General features: G+C 53.7%; 1 protein-coding gene across 3 annotated transcripts in view; it reads right to left on the reverse strand.

The window, feature by feature from the left end:
* PARVB (parvin beta) overlaps positions 1 to 23,893 on the reverse strand; it is a 115,127-nt gene that overhangs the window by 71,301 nt on the left and 19,933 nt on the right. The window contains exon 1 of one of the 3 annotated variants that reach the window (XM_043881390.1): positions 6,895 to 6,918. The exons of the other annotated variants lie outside the window; for them this stretch is intronic. Within the exon in view, the coding sequence (XP_043737325.1) occupies position 6,895 (1 nt within the window). The 5' untranslated portion in view covers positions 6,896 to 6,918. Of the gene's footprint in view, positions 1 to 6,894; positions 6,919 to 23,893 lie in introns of those variants that run through there. 3 annotated transcript variants of the gene reach the window in all.

Genomic DNA, 23,893 nt, shown 5'->3' on the forward strand with positions numbered 1-23,893 from the left:
AAGTCAACTGCCCTCTGCTGCATCCAGGTACCTCCCTTGCTTCTCCCAGCATGGGAACAGGCCAGAGAAAGAGGCAGCAGGTGGGGATGGGTAGGGAGGAAGAGGACAAGGACTCAATCAGGTGTAAGGATCCGGGCGAACTACCCATCTGGGTGTGTGACCTTGAGCAAGTTAACTTCTCCAAGGTGTCAGCTTTCCCATCAGGGGACATAGGGACACGACCTTAAGTGAGGGCTTCTCTGGAAGGAGGGAGAGCCCCCCAGCCAAGTTTATTTGACCCAGTGTCGCCCCTGAAGTGAGGACGCAAACAAGGCTTGTAGGGCGTGCGGCCGGGACCCAGAGTCGGAGCCTGGGACTCCAATCCAGTGCTCCCGCCATGCGGCTCTCTGCACGACAGCCCCCGGCTTTCAAGCACCCTGCCTGGACACACTCGAGGCTATGACACGTGGAGACAGGAGGTCATGCTGGCATCTGGTGCATAGGGGCCAAGGATGCTGCTGGACACCGGCCGTGCCCGGGACACCCCCATCCCCATGAGGGGTCATCCAGGGCAAAACGTGCAGGGTGCTGAGGCAAGGAAACCCTGCTGGAGCCGACTCGGGAACGCAGAGGCTGGGCAGGTGAGGGAGCCTGGCACTGCATGGCCGTGCGGCACCCACAGGGAGTCAGCATCTAAGGACAAGCGTGGGCATCCTTCAGCCTCAGGACCAAGGCTGGGCAGGGTCCCGGACCCCAGACCCTCCAGCCCCCAGGGAGCCCCCAAACACCCTTAGCAGCCAGGCCAGGGGTCAGAGAGGGCAGCTGGGAGGCAGGGGGACCGGGCAGTGAGGGATGCTCCCCCATCCCACACCCCCTTCCTTGCTAAGGGGCGAGGAGCTAGCGGGGGTCCTCACCATTCTGCGCCATAGGCCAGGATCTGCCTGCCCTGCTCCTTGCTCCCTGGGGCTGCAGGCAGCTCAGCCGGCTACTTGCAAGTAGCCCAAGGCCCTGGCCTCCCAACTCTGGTTGCCCTGGAAACCGGGCACCCTCCCTCCCTAAGGAAGCCACAGGCTCTGGCAGGGTGAGCGCTCTGGACGGCTGGGGGCAGGCAAGGACAGGCGGACCGGCCAAGTGTGAGCCAACATCCTGAGCGGCCTGGACAGCTGCTGCCCGGGGCTCCGCTGGCCCGAGCCCAGAGTCACAGCGCCAAGGGGCCTTCTTCTGCTGGTCTGGCTCCGCCAGGTCCCCAGAACGGACCATGGAGCTCCAAACTAGAGCCTGTCCTGAGGCAGCCAGGCTTCCTTCAGCTCATCTGCCGGAAGCCTGGCCCCAGCTTTAGATGACCAGCCCCTTCTTAGACTTCTGGAAGCCCTCCCTGGACGCCCACTCCGGAGTCCCCGGAGGGACCGGCACAGCAGCCCACTTCACTCCCGACTCGAAGCCGTCACACTGTTGTTATTTTGTTTTAGTAAACGGTCTGTCTCAGGAACCCTCCTACACTGCTGGTGGGAATGTAAATTGGAGCCACTACGAAGGCCGCTATGAAGAACAGTGTGGAGATTAAGTTTCCCTATGATCCAGTCTCCTGGGCAAATATATCCAGACAAAACTGTAATTCAAAAGGACACACGCACCCCAAAGTTCACAGGAGCCAAGACACGGAAACACCCTGACTGTCCATCCACAGATGAGCAGATAAAGGTTTGGCACATGCGTACGACGGAATACTACTCAGCCATGGAAATGAATGAAATAATGCCATCTGCAGCAACAGGAATGGACCCAGAGAGTATCACACCAAGTGAAGTAAGTCAGACAGAGAAAGACGTGACGTCACTCATGCGTGGAATCTAAAGCACAACACAAGCGAACCTGTCTATAAAACAGAAACAGGCTCAGAGACATAGGGAACAGATTGTGGCTGTCAAGGAGGAGGGGAGGTTGGGGAGGGTGGACTGTGACTTTTGCAGGGTAGACGCAAACTATTATGTGTCTGTATAACTGAATCTCTTTGCTGCCCGGCAGAAATTAACACATCGTCAATCAACTATCAACAACTTCGATGAAATGAATTTTTAAACATAAAGAACAAATTGTCTCTCTCCAGTTTGAACAGACAGTCCCCGAGTCCAGGGCCGTCTATCTGTACTCTGGAAGCCCAGCTCGGGGTCTGGCACACAGGAGGCCTTCAACAGAAGCCCTCTGAATCCTGAGTAAAACACATGTCCTAACCACGCCTCCTCTCCCTCAGGGTTGCGGACTCTTGAGAAAATGTGTAAAACGCTCAGCTGATGGTCAGCTGGTGCGTTGTGAGGGGACTTCCCAGGTGGTTCAGTGGTTACGAATCCTCCTGCCAGTGCCTGAGTCACGGGTTCGATCCGTGGTCCGAGAAGAACGTGCCGTGGGGCAACCAAGCCCGTGGGTCACGTCTGTTGAGCCTGCCCTCCAGAGTCTGCGAGCCGCAACGACTGAGCCCATGAGCCCTAGAGACTGCGCTCCCCAGCAAAGAATAGCCCCTGCTCACCACAAACAGAGAAAACCCATGCACACCCAACAAAGAGCTAAAAATAAATCAATAAATAAAAATGGTTACGATGATAAATTAAAAAAAAGTACGCTGTGAGAGTTTTGCCGGCCTAGTACATGCAGGACAGTCATGGGCACGGCTGGAGGAAAGGAAAGTGGGCCCTGAGCCTGTCCCAGGGCACAGCTTGCTGGGGCCTACCTGCTTCCTCCCTCTCAGAGGGGTGTTCCCTCCGCTCCCAGGCCTTCGAGGGGGATGAACGCTTCTGTTCCCAAGTGTACCCCGAGTTTAAAGGCGTGTCCCACTTCCCCAGCTGCATGTGAAATTCTGTTGGGAGGGACACACTTCATCTCTTGTTCCCCTTTATGTGTCGTTGGTGTCTGGGACGTCAGACAGTCAGGGGCTGGGGAAAGCAGGAGTGGCTAGAGGAATTCGCTTTTCTTGCAGAGCTTGATTCCATTAAAAAGGAGTTCTAAGACAGGTAATGGAGAATAATCGATGATAACAACAGCAATATTGCCTTTAAATGCAGATTTCCTCCCCTTAATAAAAGAAGTCTGGATTTTTATGCACATTTGCCAGTGCAACCACGATGGAAATGGGCTCAGTCTGCACCTGCTCATGCACTCACCCAACAGCCACTTTGTGGACGTGCCCTGAAGTCAGGCCTGGCACCAGGAGGGCTGGGCAAGGACTCAGACAGAGGCCCTGCTCAGAGGCAGAGGGTCTCAGCATCCAAGACATAAATAATGGAGGTCTGTGAAGACGCTGGGGACCCAGGCAGGAACAAGGGCAGTCCAGGCAGGCTTCCTGGAGGAGGCAGCCTTGGAGTCTAATCTTAAAGAAGCCCAGCCCATGGGGCAGAAAGAGAGGGTGCCAGTGTCCATCCCCACGTTCCCAGGAGGCAGGGGAAGCGTGTTCTTTAGCTCTGGGTCGTCCTATAGCAGGAGGCTAGCTAACAAGCCGGGAAGAGAGGCAATGCTTCTGACATCCCGCTCAGCAAACTGCCAGCTCTTCACCCTCGAGTTCCCTTCTCTTGTCCTATCCCATGCCTACCCTGAAGTCCCCCCAACCCAGAAAGGCCTGCAGGGTGGGGATGGAGACTATGGCCCGCACCCAGGAGGAAGGAAGTCTGACTCTATTGAGGAGGGCCTGCCCGCCCCACACCCTCATATATGAGCTCATGCAGGCTTCCGGGGGGACAGTCAGCCGGGGGGTGGGGGGCCACTACAGACCAGGGAACGGAAGCCCAGCAAGCAGGTGACCCGGCCAAGGAGGAAGCTAAATTCCTAGTGGAACCCAGCTACCCAGCTACGACATCCTCAGCACAAAGGAACAGCCGTGGGGAAGTGGCAGACACATCTTAGGAAGGTCTTAACAATCTTGGATCCCGCAGGCAGGCACTTAGCTGGGAGGAGAGGCAGGAGGCCGAGCAGAGGTCGGCAGTGACACAGAAGAGCCAGCAGCCGCCTGGCTCCCCCGGGTCTTGCTCTGGGCAGGCGGGGTGGCCGCAGGGCTCCTCGACGGAGCAAGTGGGCTGCCTCGGTCACTGTCACTTTGCCGACGGGGAAGATAAAGCCGAGGTCCCACGGGTAGTAGGAAACAGAGCTGGGATCTGGCCCACCAGTCCCAGCAGCTGAGCAGCCAGAACAGATACACATTCGCTGACTTGAGCCAGCATAACCTCTGTGTCCTCGTAGTCAGCCTCATCAGCACATCGGCGACGAGAGCTATTCCATAAAAGTCCTCCAAGTGCAAAGACCGAGTGGGGCTGCTGACCAGCAGGCTGTGGGGGCACCGAGCCACAAGCAAGGGGGGCTCTCGGCCCAGGTCCCTGAGCTTTCAGAGCCTGGGGACCCCTTTTCCAACAGAAAACTTAACAGACCACCTCCTCCTCCTTGCCTCAGCCATTGTTACTTTCTCAGACAGACAGAACATTCCAGCACGACTTTCAGCTTTTTGAAGTCCAACAGACCCCGAGAAAAACTGGAAACCAGCAGCATTTACTGAGCAAGATCGCTGTTTATCTGATCCCCATCATTATTTCCCCAAGTGAGCTCCACAGACAAGGACGCTCACAGGTCTTGTCTGAATTTAGGGTCAAGGAAGAGGAGGAAATACTGGGTGAAGCAGAGCTAAACAGGAGTCTTTTTTTTTTCCTGCAGGACTTCTCAGAGCCTTGACTGGGCCTGTGTACCCTGTGATTCCCCTGGAGGGAGGGTGCAAACTCAGTAATCCACCCTCGCGGGAAGAAAAGGCAAGAAACACAAACTCCATCACAGCCCTGGGAAGGCGGACAGGGTCTGCTCCCCCTGCAACCGTCCCCTCCCAGCCCCACCTGGGAAGGGCCACCTGGCCTGGCTCAGTCACGCTCCGCCTTTTATTATCAAGTCCAAGTAAAATGAGGGTTCTCCTGGCGGCTCAGCTGGTAAAGAATCCGCCTGCAATGCAGGAGACGCCGGTTCAATTCCTGGGTTGGGCAGATGGGATAGGTTACCGACTCCAGTATTCCTGGGCTTCCCTGATGGCTCGGCTGTTAAAGAATCTGCCTGCAATGTGGGAGACCTTGGTTCGATTCCTGGGTGGGGAAGATGCCCTGGAGAAGGGAATGGCTACCCACTCCAGTATTCTGGCCTGGAGAATTCCATGGACTGTATAGTCCATGGGGTCGCAAAGAGTCAGACACGACTGAGTGACTTTCACTATTGTCCTGGAAGAATGGCTTCAGAGAGTGAACTAGGACCCTCCCTGCATTCAGCTTCCTTAGACCCCTCCCTCAATGGCTGGCTTCCCCCCTAGAATCATCCTAACACACCTGTGTAAATGGTCGAGGCAAAAATCGGTCTGCAGGCTTCTCTCATGGTCCAGTGAGAAGGTAGTTATTCAAATGCTCCTGGGCCTCTGACGCCAAGACAGCTGTCAACACAAAGGACACAGGTTGGATCCCTGATCTGAGAAGGTCCTACATGCTGTGGGGCAACCAAACCCACGTACCACAACTGGTGAGCCTGAGCTCTAGAATTCCCGGCCCGTGCCCCATAGCAAGAGAAGCCACCGCAATGAGAAGCCCGCACCCTGGAACTAGAGAGCAGGCCCCACGCGCTGCAACTAGAGAAAGCCCGCACGCAGCAATGAAGACCCAATAGAGCCAAAAATAAATTAATTTAATGTTAAAACTGATCTGCGACCTCCTTGAGAGAAGGGGTATCTTGGTCACCTGCAGACCTGGACACCGATGACCTTTTCTTTAAGGACCCTCCAGGCAGAGGCCAGGGAAGATATGAGTTCTTTATTCCATCAGCGGGGAAGAAGCATGTGCGGGAAACGTCTTGGTGTCTGTGGCCCAGGAGTATTTGAATAACCGTCATCTCACTCTGTCCCCTAAAAGGTCCCGGGGAGACGGCCTGCAAGCCTCGAGCGAAGGTTAAGAGCTCCAACCAAACTTCTGACTCCTGTTCCCATTTGCTGTGTGACCTTGGGTGGGTTAGTGAGCCTTTCTGGGCTTCAGTTACGCTGTAAAACGAAACTGCTCTGCAGACTGCAGGAGATGAAGCACATTAAGAGACGGGGATAGCTCCCGGGCCCCAAAGATCTCGGCACACATCAGCTGTACCGACGTCCCCCATTTCAACTGCAGTGACCAGTGCTAATCAGGGCAGAGCTGGGCTCACCCCCAGACCGCCCCTTCCACCGATGCTGCTTCTGAAGAAAAGGCAGACCGAACCTCTCATCCAGTGGTGACAAGAGAAGCCAGATACTGGCCCAAAACCGCCAGTTTAAAGAAAAGACAGAATCAAAAGAGAAAGAGAAAATCCATCGTATCATTAAAGAGAACTCCATCACCTTCAAGAGCCCTAAAAATTCTTAATTGCAACTTGTCCCCGACAGTGCTCCCAACACCACCCCTCTATCAAGACCCAAAGACCCACACAGCCCACTGGAGCTATGAAAACTTCCTAACAGGCTTCATTCCGCAAATCAGGCATTGGTCCATCTGGGCCAAGGGGGATACAAGAGGCCCCTGTTCCCACCGACCTCACACCACATCCTCACCGCCTTCCTGGGGAAAGTCGAAGAACCAGCCCAGGGTCCACTCTGGGATAAATGACCCTCCACCATAAAGCAGAGAAGGAATGAAGGCTGGCCTGGGCATAGCTTCTGCTGAAAATAATGAGAAGGAAAACAGAAAGCAGGACTCCCCTAGGGGTCCAGTGGCTAAGACTCCATGCTCCCAATGCAGGGGGCCCGGGTTTGATCCCTGCTCGGGAAACTAGATCCCACATGCCACAAGGAAGGTCAAAGATCCCCCGTACACGAATGAAGACCTGGTGCAGCCCAATAAGTGAATAAAAAATATTTAAAGGGAAAAAAGGGAAACAGGGAGCACTCACTGGCAAAGCAGGCGCGATCGGAGGAGGGGTGAGAGGTGCGGGCGAGTGTGAGGCTGGCGGGGACTCGGCGGGGAGACAGGCAAGACACACACTGCGGTCACGCTGGGGCCCCAACAAGGATGCTGACATGACTTGCAACTCCAGGGAAAGGCCCCTTTCGGGCGACTTTGAGGAAGGCCACGGGGGACCAAGCTGCCGGGAGGATGGAGTCGTTTTCACACGATAGGACTCTGCTAACCACAAAGTCTTATTTCTATCTCTGCTGCCAACGGCTTCATGGGCAGGCAAACTACTCCCCAGGAAAAAAAAAAAAACCCACAAGAAGAAGGAAGGAAGGGAGTATCCATTCCTGTGTGTGACTTAAGACGTGTTTGGCTCAGCAAAAAGCTCAACAATAGACTCTGGCCTCCGATACACCTTCGATCTCGGCCTGGCTGCTGGGCAGGTGGACGGGAGGGTCCACGAGAGGGCTCAGCCTGGGTGCCTGTCCCAACGCCAAGCAGAACGCAGATCACAGGCCCACGGGCCCCACGGCGCCGCTCCTGGACGCTGACTGCCTCACGAGGGCCGGCGCTAATGGGAACACTTGTCACCCTGTTTCCACGACAACAGAAATCAAATGCCAGAAACAGAGCCGGAGCAGGAGCTGAGGCCGCTCAAACTGGCAGATTGCTTCCTGTGGCATGGGCTTCTCAGGGTGGGGGACCGAGGAAGGTGCTAGCGTTGGCGGGGGGTGGTGGGCAGAAGCAGAACCACGCCTGCCTTTGCCCCAAACTCCTCCTCGATTTAGCCATGGGACACACCGCCCAGCCTCAAGCCTGGACCGGTCACCTACCAGCTGGGTGACCATGGCGGGTCACCTGTCTGCGCCTGGTTCCTTCATCCATAAAATGGGACTGATAACAATGACCGACTGCACAGGGTTGTGGCAAAATAAATAAATTTATATAGTTTCTGGTAGGAAGTGCTACTCACTCTTTTTTATTTATTCTATTTAGAAAAAAATTTTTTTTGGTTGCACAAGATGTGGGATCTTAGTTCCCCAACCAGGGATCGAACCCACATCCGCTACATTGGAAGTGCAGAGTCTCAACCACTGAACCACCAGGGAAGTCCCACCATTCATCAAGTACATGAAGTACATCAAGGCTGTATATTGTCACTCTGCTTATTTAACTTCTATGCAGAGTACATCATGCCACATGCCAGACTGGATAAGTCAAAACTGGAATCAAGATTGCTGGGAGAAACACCAACAACCTCAGATACGCAGATGATATAACTCTAATGGCAGAAAGTGAAGAGGAACTAAAGAGCCTCTTGATTAGGGTGAAAGAGGAGAGTGAAAAAGAGGGCTTAAAATTCAACATTCAAAGAACTAAGATCATGGCATCCAGTTGAATCAGTTCATCTCAAACAGATGAGGAAACAGTGACAGATTTTATTTTCTTGGGCTCCAAAATCACTGCAGATGGTGACTACAGCCATGAAATTAAAAGACACTTGCTCCTTGGAAGAACAGCTTTGACAAACCTAGACAGCATATTGAAAAGCAGAGACACTACTTTGCCGACAAAGGTCCGTCTAGTCAAAGCTATGGTTTTTCCAGTAGTCACGTACGGATGTGAGAGTTGGACTGTGAAGAAGGTTGAATGATGATGCTTTCGAACCATGATGTTGGAGAAGACTCTTGAGAGTCCCTTGGACGGCAAGGAGGTCAAACCAGTCAGTCTTAAAGGAAATCAACCCTGAATATTCATTGGAAAGACTGATGCTGAAGCTGACGCTGCAATACTTTGGCCACCTGATGGGAAGAGCTGACTCACTGGAAAAGACTCTGATGCTGAGAAAGATTGAAGGCAGGAGGAGAAGGGGGCGAGAGAGGATGAGATGGTTAAACAGTATCACCGACTCAATGGACATGAGTTTGAGTAAACTCCGGGAGTTGGTGATGGACAGGGAAGGGCGTGCTGCAGTCCACGGGGTCACAAAGAGTCGGACACGACTGAGCAACTGGACAAGAAAGTAATCCCCCAACTCCGAAAGGAAACGCAGGCTTGCTGTACAGGCAGCCTGACTGACCCCCCAGTTACCAGGTTTGCTCCAGCGGGGAGTGTGTGAGCCCAGCAGGGACACTGCTGCCTGGGGCGGGCGCTCTGCCGGCGGGGGCTTTGGGGCGGTGGGCGATCACGGGACAGGGCCACCTGGGGGACCCACCCCAGCCCAGGCTGAGCCAGCACAGGATCCCCCAGACTTGGTGCGAACCAAGGGTCATCCAGAGTCAAGATCCGGGTCCCCAGACAGCGAGGAACCCAAGGCTGATACAGTCCCAAAGCTGGTCATGGTCTAACCGTTCCTCTATTTGAGGCCCCTGATGAAGGAGCCTGTCAGGGGTGAATTGCGTTTCCCCCAAAATACATTTGCCGGAGTCCTAACCCGCAGGACCTCAGAAGATGACCGAATGTGGAGAGAGGGCCTTTAAAGAAGAGCTCAAGGTTACGCGGGGTCATGTGGGTGGGCCCTAAAGCCCTGCAACTGGTGGCCTGGGAAGGAGAGGCGATGGGGCCACAGGCGCACACAGAGGCCTGAGCGCGTGAGGACAAGGGCGGACACCAGCCTGAAGCCAAGGAGAGAAAGCGGTCCTGCCGGCACCGCCGCCCCCAGAGCTGCGAGCAGACAGGCGTCTGCAGATGGAGCTGCCCAGGCGGCGGCCCTCGACTGTGGGTGCCCGAGGGCACACCTCTCCAGCTGCAGCAGGACCCAGGCCTCCCGCGGGCGCTCAGAAAGGAAGGCCCTGGTCCACCCGGGAACGGAAGGGCCACGGCCGAGGGCACCAGCGCCCCCTGGAGGCCTGCACCCAGAGGGCGCCAGGGCAGGAGGGGGCGCATCTCAGCACCTCCGGGTCTGCCAGCTCTGCCACGCAGAGGCCAGCAGCCGGCGCCCAGCTCCTGGAGGGCAAGAATAACAGAGCGTCAGTCACGGAAGGAGAATGGCCCAGGTTTTAACAGCAAACAGCTGTGCGCTTGAAAAATTACAGAAGAGTCAGGGGCCCCACGGTGTCATCTCAAAGGGTCAGATTTAGACAATTCGAATCGAAGGGCAGCTCGCCTTTCATTTGTTCACCGTCTGTGCATCCAAGGCCTCCTGCCTGCCAGGTGCTGGGGGTCCCTGACGCTGGGCCAGGCCGGTGAAGCCCGCTCCTCATGTGCCAACTTTAGAATAAAATAGGGGCTACAGCCATTCTTTCATTGGACCCTCATTACGCTCCCTAAGGCAGCCAGAAAGAGTTCTCATCACCATCCCCACTTAACGGATCACAAAACTGAGGCAGGGGGTGGTGCTCCGGGCTGCTCGAGTCGGGACCCCAACCCAGACGTGCGCTGCGCACCTACTGTGTGCCGGTGTCCCTGAAGCCTCAGCACAGCAGTGACAGGACAAGGGCCTCGGCTTCAACATGGGAGAAAGTCAATCAACAAGCAAATACGGTATTTCAGACGAGGCACCGTGCGACGGAGACAGGGAAGGGGGTGGAAGCCACACCTTACTAAGATAACTCACACTAAACCAACTGCAGGTAGACTGTTTGGGTTTTGTTTATTGTTTTTTAATTAGGGTGTTGTTAATTACAACGTTGTGTTAGTTTCAAAGTAAAAAGAGTGAAAGTCGCTCAGTCGTGTCCGACTCTTTGCGACCTCACAGACTATACAGTCTGTGGAATTCTCCAGGCCCGAAGACTGGAGTGGGTAGCCGTTCCTTTCTCCAGGGGATCTTCCCAACCCAAGAATGAAACCAAGGTCTCCTGCCTTGTAGGCAAATTCCTTACCAGCTGAGCCAGCAGGAAAGCCCATGAATAGGTAGCCAATCCCTTCTCCAGGGGATCTTCCCAACCCAGGAATCAAACCAGGGTCTCCTGCATTGCAGGTGGATTCTTTACTAGCTGAGCTACCAGGGAAGGTGTACAGCAAAATGAATCAATTATATAAATACATACAGCCACTCTTTAGGTTATTTTCCCATATTGGTCATTGCACAGCACTGAGTAGGTCCTTATTATTTACCCATTAGTGTGTCTATGTGTCAATCCTAATCTCCCAGCTTACCCCACCCCTTACCCCCTGGTAACCATAAGTTTATTTTCAACACAGGTTAACTGTTTCTTCCTGTTTACAGGCCGGTTACATCAATTTCAACTGGGGATGCCCTGGTAGCTCAGCTGGTGGTAAAGAATCCACCTGCAATGCAGGAGACTCCAGTTCAATTCCTGGGTCAGGAAGATCCGCTGCAGAAGGGATAGGCTACCTATTCAGGGGCTTTCCGGGTGTCTCAGATGGTAAAGAATCTGCCTGCAATGCAGGAGATCTGGGTTCAGTCCCTGGGTTGGGAAGATCCCCTGGAGAAGGGAAAGGCTACCCACTCCAGTATTCTTACCTGGAGAATCCCACAGACAGAGGAGCCTGGTGGGCTAGAGTCCATGGGGTCTCAAAGAATAGGACACAACTGAGCGACTAAGTGTGCGCGCGCGCACACACACACACACACGGATGTCCAATACAGCTGTGTCACCAGATGATATTTATTCAGAAGTCCCACTGGATGTAACTCAAGGCCACACCCGAAACCCCGAGAATGAACCCTGAAACTCCTGCCTCCACCCACCTTTCTCCCCACCGGTTTCTTTCACCTCTGGCTCAGCCCAAGCTTCTCCTGCTCCAAATGTTTACAAGTTCCTTACTGAAGACAGTTCCTCTGGTCCCAGACACTGCAGCTAAAGATGCTCCCGCAACAACCAGCCACAGAATTCTCACGCGAAAAGCCACCTGCCATTTCTGAATGTCCTTTCCACCTTCTCAGAACATAAGCAAGAAGGTCTCCGCCCATGCCAAGTAGAGAAGGCGTCACGGTGGGACAATGTGGCCTGGGACAGCATCCTCCTCCCCTGCCATTGTGCTCAGCCACGGGCCCCAAGGAGAGTGACAAGTGCTATTTAAATCCAAATGACAGCTGCCTGAGCGTCTGCCGAATAGCGCGTCCTCCTTACCTGTCAAACGAGCGAAGCAAGAGTCTTAAAAGGAAGAGACCTACAGCATCTCCTTTTCAGCCAACACAGCCCACACCAAGGGCAGGATACCCTGGGTTTACGCCCAACACCCACATCGTGTGGCGGTGGCCGTCTCCCCTCCCCTAAGAACGGGGATGGGACACGATGTTGGATCACTGAAGGTCCCGAGGTGTCCGTGGGTGGAGTGTATGTCCAAGAAATGGCTGTTGGTCTGATGGCTGGAAAAGTATACAGAACGAAATTATAAAGGCGAAGTTAATCTAAAAGCACTTGTCGGTTTGTAAGCTGTGGGCACTGCGAAAACGCAAGCCTCACACAGTCTTTTTCAAAGGAAAACAGAGAGACGAATCCTTCTGCTCTTTCTAAACCAAGCACACTTTTCCAGAAGAACCTCAGAGTGGGCAGAGTCAAGATGAAACACGACCCACTGTGTGTGTACAATTTATCCCCACGGCTCTCTCTTCTAAGAAAACAATAGTAGTAACAATAATAATCAGGTTTTAGACACGAAGTGCAGGGCCTGTGGGCAGAATTTGTTGTTTGTTGTTCTTGAGTCACTAAGTTGTGTCTGACGCTTTGCCACCCCATGGACTGTAGCCCGCCAGGCTCCTCTATCCATGGGATTACCCAGGCAAGCATACTGGAGCGGGTTGCCATGTCCTCCCCTGGGAGATCTTCCCGACCCAGGGATCCAACCCATGTCCCCTGCTTGGCAGGTGGATTCTTTACCTCTAAGCCACTTGGGAAGCCCAGAATAGGTGGAATAGGGTCCCCCAAAGTTTCGTGGCCACCTCAAACCCATGAATGTGACCTTATCTGGAGACGAGGCCTCTGCCGAGGTAAATCAAAGCAAGACGGGGCCTACAGGATTGGGGTGGGCCCTACAAGCAGGATTGGTGGTGTCCTTACAAGTGGGAAATCTGAACACGCACAGAGGGAAGAAGGCGACGTGACCACAGAGGCAGAGATTGGAGTGATGTGCTTACGAGCCAAGGCCACGGACAACTTCCAGAGCCACCAGGAAACTAGGAAAAGGCAAGGAGGGGTCCCCATCCCCAGCACCCCACCCCCAGGATCCCAGCTGAACTTGAGACACACGTAAACTACCAAGTGGGCTCCCTGGCTGTGTCCACTGGCTCCTGAGCGTGGCTAAGGCAGGTGCGGCCCCCAGGCAGGCCTGCTCAGAGGGCCGAAAAGCTCAGGCTTCAGACTCCGGTCACAGATGCCCCTGCACGCCTCCCGGGACACGGCGCGCCAGCTCGCTCTGTTCCTGGCTCCGGGCTGAGACCCAGCACAAGCCTCTTGACGGCTCTCTGGATGTCCTACAAGCACACAGATTATTTTTAGCAGCCATTACTGCTCTCCTGTCACTTCATTAATTTTAGAGCCAAATAACCCCATTATATATGACTTGATTGGCTTGTAAAATTACCCTTCGTTCCAACAAATATTTATTGAGCATGCCACCGTGTGCTATATTGGGCTTGGTACATTACATTTTTCCAAAAATAATTAACTTAGCTAACGATCACAAATCCCCTAATTGAATTTGCTCTTAAATGTGTTTAATTTTCCCACAAATGAAACGAGGAGATTACAAGTCCAGCATTTTTGCCAGGTTGAGACAAGAAGCAAAAAAGTGAGAAGAGCGGACTTCCCTGGCGGTTCGAAGGTTAAGACTCGGCGCTTCCACTGCAGGGGGCGTGGGTTCAATTCCTGGTCGGTGAACTAAGGTTCTGCATGCCTTGTGGAGTGACAGAAAAAAGGAGAAGCTGCCGGCATCAAGGCCCATCCAACAAGAATTCTGCCCCTTGCGTTCACCCTGCCACCCTCTGGGCATCTTAGGTGGTCACCCTCACACCCTGAGGCTGTCTTATCACCTGCTTTGGAAAGTTGGTGATGCATAGAGAGGTGGAGTAGCTCCCAGGAGGAGAGCCAGGAGTCAGACACCTACAGCGTCAGGGTCAGCTCCTGTCCCCAGCTTCCCTCCTGCCTCGGATCAGAACTGGGCCGCAGGAAACCCACAGGCAGCCACGTCACCCTCTCCTGAGCTCCAGAGTGACAGTGGTCCTGGCAAGCAATGCGGCACCCGGGGCCAAGGTGGGCGGCCTGGCTGCCCGGTGGGAGGGGCTGGGCGACCTCGAGTCACGGGGACGCACAGACAGGTCAACTTCAAAGTCAGGCAAAGCCCAAGAACATAGAAGAGCATGTGTGTGTGTGTGTGGCCACGCCACAGGAAAACAAAACATGCTAAGTACGCGCCACGTTCAAGGGGCGGTGGGTCCCATTCGCTGGAAGGGAGAGGCCCCAACAGGGTGCAGACAGCGTAGTCTAAGCCCAGCGGGGACTTCTCTATTATTCTTTACACTGTACCCATATGCATTTTTTTTGCAAGTGCAATACATCTCATAATAGTTTTTTACTTTTTAAAAAAATTGTGGTAGGGACTTCCCAGGTGATTCAGTGGTTAGGACTCAGCACGTCTACTGTAGGGGGCATGGGTCTGATCGCTGGTCAGGGAGCTAAGATCCTGCATGGTCCAGAAAATAAATAAATAAAAACAAAACCGAAAACATAAAGTAGGGACTTCCGCAGCGTCCAGGGGTTAAGACCTCACCTTCCAGTGCAGGAGGCACAAGTGTGATTCCCCGGCCAGGGAACTAAGAACCTACATGCCACGGGCAGCAGCCAAAAATTTAAAAGCCCAAAACAAAATTAAATTTAAAAATTGTGGTAAAATATAAGTAACATGACATTTACCACTTTCAGCATTTTTAAGGGGACAGTTGAGTGGCAGCAAGTCTATTTACACTGTTGTCCGGCCATCGTCACCCGAAGAACACTGCCTCTTCCCAGCTCCGTCCCCATTAAACAATAGTGTCCCCCGCCCCCTCCCCAGCCTCTGGCAACCACCACACTACTGTCCGTCACCGTGAACTTGACCCTTCTTGGGGCCTCGTGTGAGTGGAGTCACGCAGTATGTGTCCTTTTGTGACTGGCTCATTTCACTGAGCATAACATCCTCGAGGTTCATCAGTGTTGCAGCCTGGTGTCAGGGTTTCCTTTTTTAAGGCTGAGTCATATTCCCTTGTATGGATAAGCCATATCTGCTTAATTTCTTCCATCCGTGGACTCACGAGCTATTTTCACTTTGGGGCTGTTGCTAGTCAAGTTTGTGTCATGATCTATTCTTTAACGGCCAGCTTCCCAAGAAGGAGAGGGTTTGGGAAAAGACACACCAAGTCCTTCCTGGTCCCGGGCCCTGCGTCCTCTCACACGGAAAGTAACCGGGGTTGCTGGCCCACAGTGCCCACAGAGTTAGCCTGATAGCCACTTCAGATGCTCCAGGAAAAGGCAGAGGTAGCAATAATGCACTACCTTAACGGGTCATCTAAGAACATTCCAGAAAGTAGAACAGGTCGTGCAAACGGGGCTTTTTCCATCATTGGTTTAAACCAGGGATTGGCAAAGTGTGGCCAGTGGGCCAAATCCAGCCCACCACCCACTTTTTTCTCTAATGCAGTTCTTTTATTGTATTTTTTTAAATGCATTTATTTTTGGCTGTGCTGGGTCTCTGAAGCCTCGCACAGGCCTTCTCCAGTTGCGGCAAGTGGGGACTCTCTTCACTGCAGTGCAGGGATCGTCACTGTGGTGGCTTCTCTTGTTGGGGGGCCCCGGCTCGAGACACTCAGACTCCAGTACTTGCAGCATGTGGGCTCTGTAGTTGTGGCTCACAGGCTTAGCTGCTCTGAGGCATGTGGCATCCTCCCGGACCAGGGATTGAACCCATGTCCCCTGCACTGGCAGGCAGACTCTCATCCACCAGACCACCAGGGAAGGCCCCTCCACCTGCTTTTACAGGCACACGCCCACACCTGTATGTTTATGTGTCATCTATGGCGGCTTTCACACTATCAAGGGCGGAACTGGGCGGTTTCGACAGAAGCCAGAGGGCTCACAAAGTCTCAAGCACTTGTTCTTTGGACCTTTACAGACGAAGATTGCTGGCTTTTCAATGATTAACAGAAATCACACCATCTTTTAATACTGCCATGGCGTGGAGGAGCTAGGGCTGGGGTGACGGCAGGAATGGGAATTCTTTCCTCAGTTCTTAGAACCAGGGGAGGAGAGTAGGCTGAAGACCTCCCCCTGCCAGCAGCATCTGAGCAAGTCCAGCGTGGCCTGCCTGTCTGTCCCCATCCACACCACCCCTCGGCCAAGGTCTCCAGTTTAACCTGACTTCTCCCTGAGGCCTTCAGATTTCACTCACGACCTCAACTGGCTGGAGAACCAGGCGAGCGGCAGGTCAGAGGCCAGCTGAGGCTGTATGCATGTCCTAGGGCGGCTGTGACCAACGCCCACAGACTGGGTGGCTGAAAGCAACAGACAATCACTCACTCACAGTCTAGAGGCCAGAAGTCTGGGGACCAGGGTGCAGGCCAGATGGTACCCCCCACACACACACCCAGAGGCCCCGAGAGGACCCTTCCTGCCTCCTCCTAGTGTCCGGCGGTGGCCCTCAGTCCTTGGCTTGTGGCCGCATCCCTCGTCCCCCTGCTCTGAACTCACACAGCCTCCTCCCCTCGCATGACTGTGTCTTCCCCCCCTCCTCGTCTAAGGGCCCCAGTCACATGGGTAGAGCCCATCCCACCCCAGCACGACCTCATCCTTACTTACATCTTTTGGGGGGGGAGGGGCAGGCCACATGTACAGCTTCTAGGATCTCAGTTCCCGGAGTCAGGGTTGAACGTATATCCCTTGCAGCAACAGCACAGAGTCTTAACCACTGAACCACCAGGGAATCCCCTTTACTTACATCTTAGTCACATCTGCAAAGACCCTATTACCCTAAACGGCCACAGTCATAGGTCCTGGGATGAGGATTTTAACAGCTCTTCAGAGGACACAGTTCCACCCCAAAACAGAGATCATCACCCTTGTTCCTCTCCAGTCTTTTTTGGTCTGCCGATGACATTCACAGAAGCAAAGCGTTTCTGCCCTGAGCGTCATTTTCTAATTACTGACCAGGGGATTTTTGCAGCGACTAACACCTGCGACCAGTGATTTTTATTTTGGCCAGCCAAAAATTATCTCTGTTATTTCACTAACACTTTGCGAGTTATTACATTCAATAGTTACACCTGGCACACCCGTAAAGTCTCCTAATTTTCGGGAAATGTTATCTTCAATCCACTCTTCTGTAGAAAGAAGCAGAGGCATATTCTCCACCACCATGAGTTTCATTTTCACTCTCCGTATCAGAATCAATCACCAGGGTTTTTGTCTTTTTCTTGGTCTTAATACTCACATCATCTAAAACAGAACTATATGCTGAAGAATTACCATCTTCTGAGACAACGGAATATAAATCACTCGGACAATCACATACAGGAGCTGCATAAAATTCAAAAAAATCCTTCTTCGATCAAAAGTTTGCAATATGTCATTTTCGAAAATTTTACCTTTATAACATTCACAAGGTTGAAACAAAAACCTAATGAAGCAAAAATGTGAATGATAACGGCAATCATAGGTTGTCTAATGAGCCCTTGATCAATTTTAAGCTCTGACAACTTCGCCCAGAGATATTAACTTTATCATCCTCTAAAAACATGTTAAGACATCTCCGGTCAATAATGTGTTAAGTGCAGAGTCAATTATCCACAGACTCCCGCCACTGAGAAGGGAGAGGGGTCACGGGTAGCTGCCTGTCCCCCTTCCCCGCTGGGGCCACCCCCACTTGTTATGAGCCCACTGACCCGGCACAGGTCAAGCCCGTGGCCATACGCCCAGGGACAGAGTCACAGGCTATATCCGGCTCCAGCCAGGCCAGCAGAACACTGTCCTCTTTGTCATAACCCCCCCGGTGCCTATAAACAGCCCGAGCGGTGGAACAGCTCTTCCGGGCCCTCTCTCTCGCTTCAGAAGAATTATGTCTATTTTGCAGCAGAGAATTTGCGGCTACAAAGCCCACGTCTTTGATTACACAGCACCTCTCAAAGGCGACCTTTTCCATCACCGGCAGGAGAACTTTTATGGCCTGAAGTGTCACAGGAGATCTATGCCTCTCCCTTCGTAGCTGCTCCTCAGCCCAGATGGAGCCTGGAAACCGGCTGCTCCAGGAACAGCCCCAGGCCGCCGGGGATTCGATCCCGCAGATCAGCCAGCCAGAGTCAGACACCAGGGGCACAAGCGTGGCGCAGGCAGAAACAAACCCCCCTTCCCTGGTCTCAGCTTCTGGTTTCACTCTTCTGCCCAACGCACTGCTCCATGAGCACTTAGTGACAAGTGTGTGCACGCTCAGATGGCCCGTGACGGTTCACAAGGGCCTCCTCACACGTTATCGAGTGTGATTCTTAAAGCAATCCTGGAGATTGATGAGGGAGACACTGCCATCCCTTGTTCAGAGAAGGGCACAGGGCTGAGCCCAGCTCAAGGTCACCGAGCTAAGAGGGGACCAGTGACCCAGGTCTCGTCTCCCACTCACCACTGATCTGCACACGGAGTCTTAAAGGGTGCTGAACATCACTGTAGGGAAGAGAGGGTGGGTAGGAGATTTCTCTTTACATAAATTTAAGAAGTCAGAAAGGACTCAAAACATACTCCAAACCCAGAGTTGTAGAATCCATGCCACAGACCAGGAGTCGGGCTTCCCAGGTGACTCACATGGTTAAGAATCCGCTTGCGATGCAGGAGATGAAGGACACAAAGGTTCCATCCCTGGGTCAGAAAGACCCCTGGAGGAGGGCATGGCAACCCACTCCAGTATTCTTGCCTGGAGGACTCCACAGACAGAAGAACCTGGTGGGCTACAGTCCACAGGATCGCAAAGAGCTGGACATGACTGGAGCGACAGGGCACACACACCGCAGGAGTCAGTCAACTATGGCCCGGGTCCCAGCTTTGGTCCCTGGCTGAATGCAGTAAACAACCTTTATTGGAACACAGGCACATCGGTTGTGTATTTTCTACGGCTGCTTGCTGGCTATAAGGGCAGAGTAGAGTAACTGCCACAAGACTGAAATATTTGCTGCCTGGCCCTTTACAGTAATGGTTTGCCAACCCCTCTGTAGATGATGCCTGGGAGGCAAAGGAAGAAATTTGGGCAAGTCCAGCCCCAGGCGCACACCCAGGACCTTGTGCGCCCACGACAGCAAATGTGAAGCTCTGTGCCAGGCTCGTTCACAGCGGGAGCACCAAGATCCAATCCCCGACGGAGACAAGCTAGGGCTGAGTCAGGCACCAACTGCTTGGCCACTAAACTCCACTGGCTCTGTGCTCCGGATGGCTGAGCCCGTGTTCTGGGCGGAAGTCGGCTGCCTTTAATAGGAATGAAGCATCAATTTGAGTTTGATTTCCAGCCTGAACCTCCAGGGCTACCGCAGTCCCTGAAGTTCCTTACAATGCGCTCAGAAATCGTGCTCCAAATTGGATCACTCCAACACTGAGAACAATAAAAGCCATCAGCAGAGCCACTCCGGCCGTGGGGACGCAGCCTCACAGGGCCTTTTACCGCTGGAGAAATCGAATCAGCCTCTGCCTCTGGAGGGTCCCCCTGCTCACATTTTCACCAGGTGGATATTTTTAAGCCGGTTCAAAGTGTGGAACAACATCCAAATTGAATCAGATCAGGCTAACCTGGAGAAACGGAGCTTCCAATCTCAGGCAGGGCCCGAAAAGAGGACAAGGCAGGGAGAAAAGGAGTCTCTTTGATGCCGCTCGCCAATCACAGTCACGGTCGGTGCCCGTCCTGATGACACTCGCGAACTCGGAGATCATGTAGGACCTACAGGGAGAAGATAACCCAACCAGAGCCCTGGATCCCTGCCCCGTCCTGGGGCCTCAGCTGCCTCATCTGCACATGAGACTCAATGCTCATTTGATGTCTTTTGGAAGGAGGCTCACCTTGGAGCCAAAGAGCTGGGCTTGCAGCCAGAGACCTGGGGGCTAGAGTCAGATAATCTGAAGCAGGGCCCACCGGCCACCCCAGAGACAGGACGGGACACACAGGATCCAGGACAGGATGGGCTGAGGATGCTCAGGTGACCTGACCGGAGGGAGGGGGAGGGGAGGCAGGGCAAGTGATGCAGGCGGGGAGGTGACCCATATATGCAGGCAGGGCAGGGTTCACTGAAACTGAAAGTGGGATCTGGCTGCTCTCATCCCTCAAAAGCCAATAGAGGCAAGGTTGGTGGAAAGGAAAGTTTGCTTTATTTCAGATCTTGGCAACTGGGGGCTTCCCAGGTGGCCTCAGGGGTAAAGAATCTGCCTGCCAATGCAGGAGACACTGGAGACGCGGGTTCAATCTCTGGGTCGGGAGGATCCCCTGGAGGAGAAAACGGCAACCCACTCCAGTATTCTTGCCTGGAGAACCCCATGGACAGAGAAGTCTGGTGGGCTACAGTGCATGGGGTTGCACAGAGTCGGACACGACTGAGCTTGCACTCTCGGCACGCACAACCAGGGGGTGGGGGTAGGGGTTGGACGCCTGTCCAAAGGCAGACTCCCCACGCACAGCCACCTCCGTGAGCTAGAGCTTTTACTGGCGGAGGGAGGAGGCTGTATGCAGAAATAGCAGTCAGCCCCTACAGTCAGCTTGAAATTGGTCATCAGTGGTCGGACCGGCCTTATCTTGACTGTTTTAAGTACAGTTAATCTTCCGTACCAGGTCGGTTTGTTCCCTTTTCCTTGAGGCCAGTTCTCAGAACTGCAGCCACTTACGTCATGGCTAGAGTCTGGTCCTTAGGTGGTCCTTCACCAGCCGGTGAGGGCTTCAGAATCTGTAAGACAGCTCACAGGATATGGCTCAGAATATTATCTACAGCCCTTGAGAAGGAACTAAAGGTCCCCGACCATGCTTAATGACTAAACTATTATTATTTGGTTTCCTTTGACTGCTTTCCTTTGTTTTTGCATTTTCTCACATCTGTGATAAAAGTTCTTCTTTGGCTAAAGTTTTTCCACAGACAAAAGGCAGGAAGAGGACATGGGGGACAGGGACCATAAGTCCTGTTCCGTTTCAGCACCAACCCCAATCTCTGGGCAGGTCCTCTCCAGACCAGCCCCTTCTGTCTCTTCTCAGGCTCATTTATCTAAGCCAAACCTTTCTGCTTGAAACAATTACAGCCGCATCACCGTCACTTACCACCTAAAGGATCTTGACCAGCGCCTCTCTGGCTCAAAGCTGACTCTCCCTCCATAAGTAGCAAAAAGGATTTAAGTCTCACCCCATTCAAATGCAAGGCCCTCAATCCGGTTTATCTTGGGTTGGGGTGTTTTTTGTTTCTCTCTGTTAAAAGTGAAAGTGAAGTCACTCAGTCGTGTCCGACTGTTTGCGACCCCATGGACTGTATGTAGCCTACCAGGATCCTCCATCCATGGGATTTTCCAGGCAAGAGTCCTGGAGTGGGTTGCCATTTCCTTCTCCAGGGGATCTTCCCAACCCAGGGATCGAACCCGGGTCTCCCGCACTGGAGCCGTGGGGAGACGGATGACCATGCTCAGGGCCTGCGTGCAGGGCCTAAGTTCACACCCCCGGGTTAACAGCCCTGCCTCCCTCCCGTCCCGCTGCAGCAAAGCTCCATGACTCGGCATCTTTGCCAATGCTCTTCTCTAAAAATAAACACACCTTGAAGGAGGCGGCGCAGGAAGGAGCAGGCCTCCCCATGGTGTGTGACTGGCTTGGCGCTGGTCCTCAATCTGAGTGGACAGTGCTGCTTCTGCCAACGATGGTCAAGGCCAGAAACTGGCCTCCGCGTGGTCCTCTGTGCGGTTCATGCCTCACCGGTCACACTCCCCGCCCCACTCCGTAAGCCAACCAGACACTGTCTTCCCGTCCAGGGGCTGCCCCGAGGAAGCACACAGGCCAGGTCAGCTTAAACCACGGAAGGACCGGGTCTCGCAGTCCTGGAGGCTGAGGTCCACCATCCCGGGCAGTTTCTCCCGAGGGCTCCCTGCTGGGCTTGTGGACGGCTTCCTGCTCCCCGCGCCTTCACGGCTTCTCTTTGTGAGTCTGCGTCCTGTGCGTGCTCAAGTCACTTCAGTCGGGTCCACCTCTTTGCGACCGGGGGACTCCAGCCTGCCAGGCTCCATCTGTCCATGGGATCCTCCAGGCAAGGATACTGGAGTGGGCTGCCATTTCCTCCTCCAGGGGATCTTCCCCACCCAGGGATCGAAGCTGCTTTTCTTACGTCTCCTGCATTAGCACCTTTACCACTAGCACCACCGGGGAAGCCCTGTGTCCTGAGTTCCCCTAAAATAAGGACGCAATTCACATTGGATGAGAGCCCACTCTCCACCCTAATTCTGACTTAACTACCTCTGTAAAAACCCTCCCTCCAAGCAAGGTCACACCAAGGGACCAGGGGTTAGGGCTTTAACACCCGAACTGGGAAGGCTACAACTCACGACCTTCTTTCCGCCTGCCCATCCGCCACCCCCACCCCCATCTCTTGGCCTTCCCAGTGCTATTCCCTTCATGTGTCCTCACTTCCTGCTAGATCCAACACATTCCCCAGCTCAGAGCTCAAGTATACCTCTGCAGGAGTGCCGGCCTCCCTGACCCAGGCCAGGGCTGGGCCAACACATGTGCTAAGGCCCCCGGTCCCTGGGAAGCATCAGGGTCTGCTCTGTCTGTTCTGGAACCACCATGGGAGGGACTGTGCCAGCATTGTATATCCCAAGGCTGCTCATCAAAGGTATGAATGAACAAGTCAGTGCCTCACTGCATTTTCCCTAAAGACGGCAGCAGAGGAACCTTTCCCAACAAAGGTCCCTATAGTCAAAGCTATGGTTTTTCCAGTGGTCATGGATCAATGTGAAAGTTGACAGTAAAGAAGGCTGAGCACCAAAGAATTGATGCTTTTGAACTGTGGTGTCAGAGAAGACTCTAGAGAGTCCCTTGGACTGCAAAGACATCAAACCAAACAATCCTAAAAGAAATCAACCTTGAATATTGATTGCAAGGACTGATGCTGAAGCTGAAGCTCCAGCACTTTGGCCACCCGATGCGAAGAGCCGACTTGCTGGAAAAGCCTCTGATGCCGGGAAGGATTGAAGGCAGGAGGAGAAGGGGGCAACAGAGGATGAGATGGTTGGATGGCACCATCGACTCAATGGACATGAGTTTGAGCAAACTCCGGGAGATAGTGAAAGACAGGGAGTCTGAGGTGCTACAGTCCATGGGGTCACAAAGAGTCAGACACGACTGAGCGACTGAAAAACAAGAGGAACCACAAGTCTGCCCCATCCTCTCGCAGCCACTCTCCCAAATGTCATTAAAACCACGCCCTGGAATGACCGGGATGTGGTCACTGAGCTTCCAGGGTGTGGTCCAGACCGAGGAGTGGGCAGAGGTTCCCCGTGCAGCCCAGCTCCTCTCCCACAAGCCCTGGGGCCGCTCCTCTCCCCTCGCTCCCCATCTGTGAAATGGGATTATAACATGCCCTGGGGCTGCTGCGAGGACAGAGGACAGATAGTGCACAGGGCTGGGGAGGGTGCTGGCTCGGAGGAGGCATCAAAGACGAGAAGGAAGGCAAACCACAGCTCCCGCCAGCCGTGCGTGCAGGACCTCGCTCATCCTCCAGGCCAGCGGAGACCAGGCTGCCCCTCCCCTGACATCACTCTCAGCGAGGGCCCTGAGGCTACGTCAGCAGACTCCGGCACTGAAACCATGATGGCCCTTTTCATCCTGCCTCAGGTGGTTTCTTGGCAGCTCCTCCCTTGATTAGCAACTGTTAGAATCTGCCCTTTGGAACTCAGGGAAGGTCTTGGAGCCTAGAGTCGTGCCTACAAGAAATGGGCGGGGGAGGGGGGTGGTGCGCAAAAAGCCTTCTGTGCCCAGGAGCCACACAGGGTCCTGGGCGGTTTCAGCCTCAGCCTCCAAGTCCCCAGCTGCGCCTTCTACTCTGTCCTGAACCAGTGGAGGAAATGAGCCCGTGA

This window comes from Cervus elaphus, chromosome 22 (genome assembly GCF_910594005.1).
Source record: "Cervus elaphus chromosome 22, mCerEla1.1, whole genome shotgun sequence".
Classification (NCBI taxonomy): domain Eukaryota; kingdom Metazoa; phylum Chordata; class Mammalia; order Artiodactyla; family Cervidae; genus Cervus; species Cervus elaphus.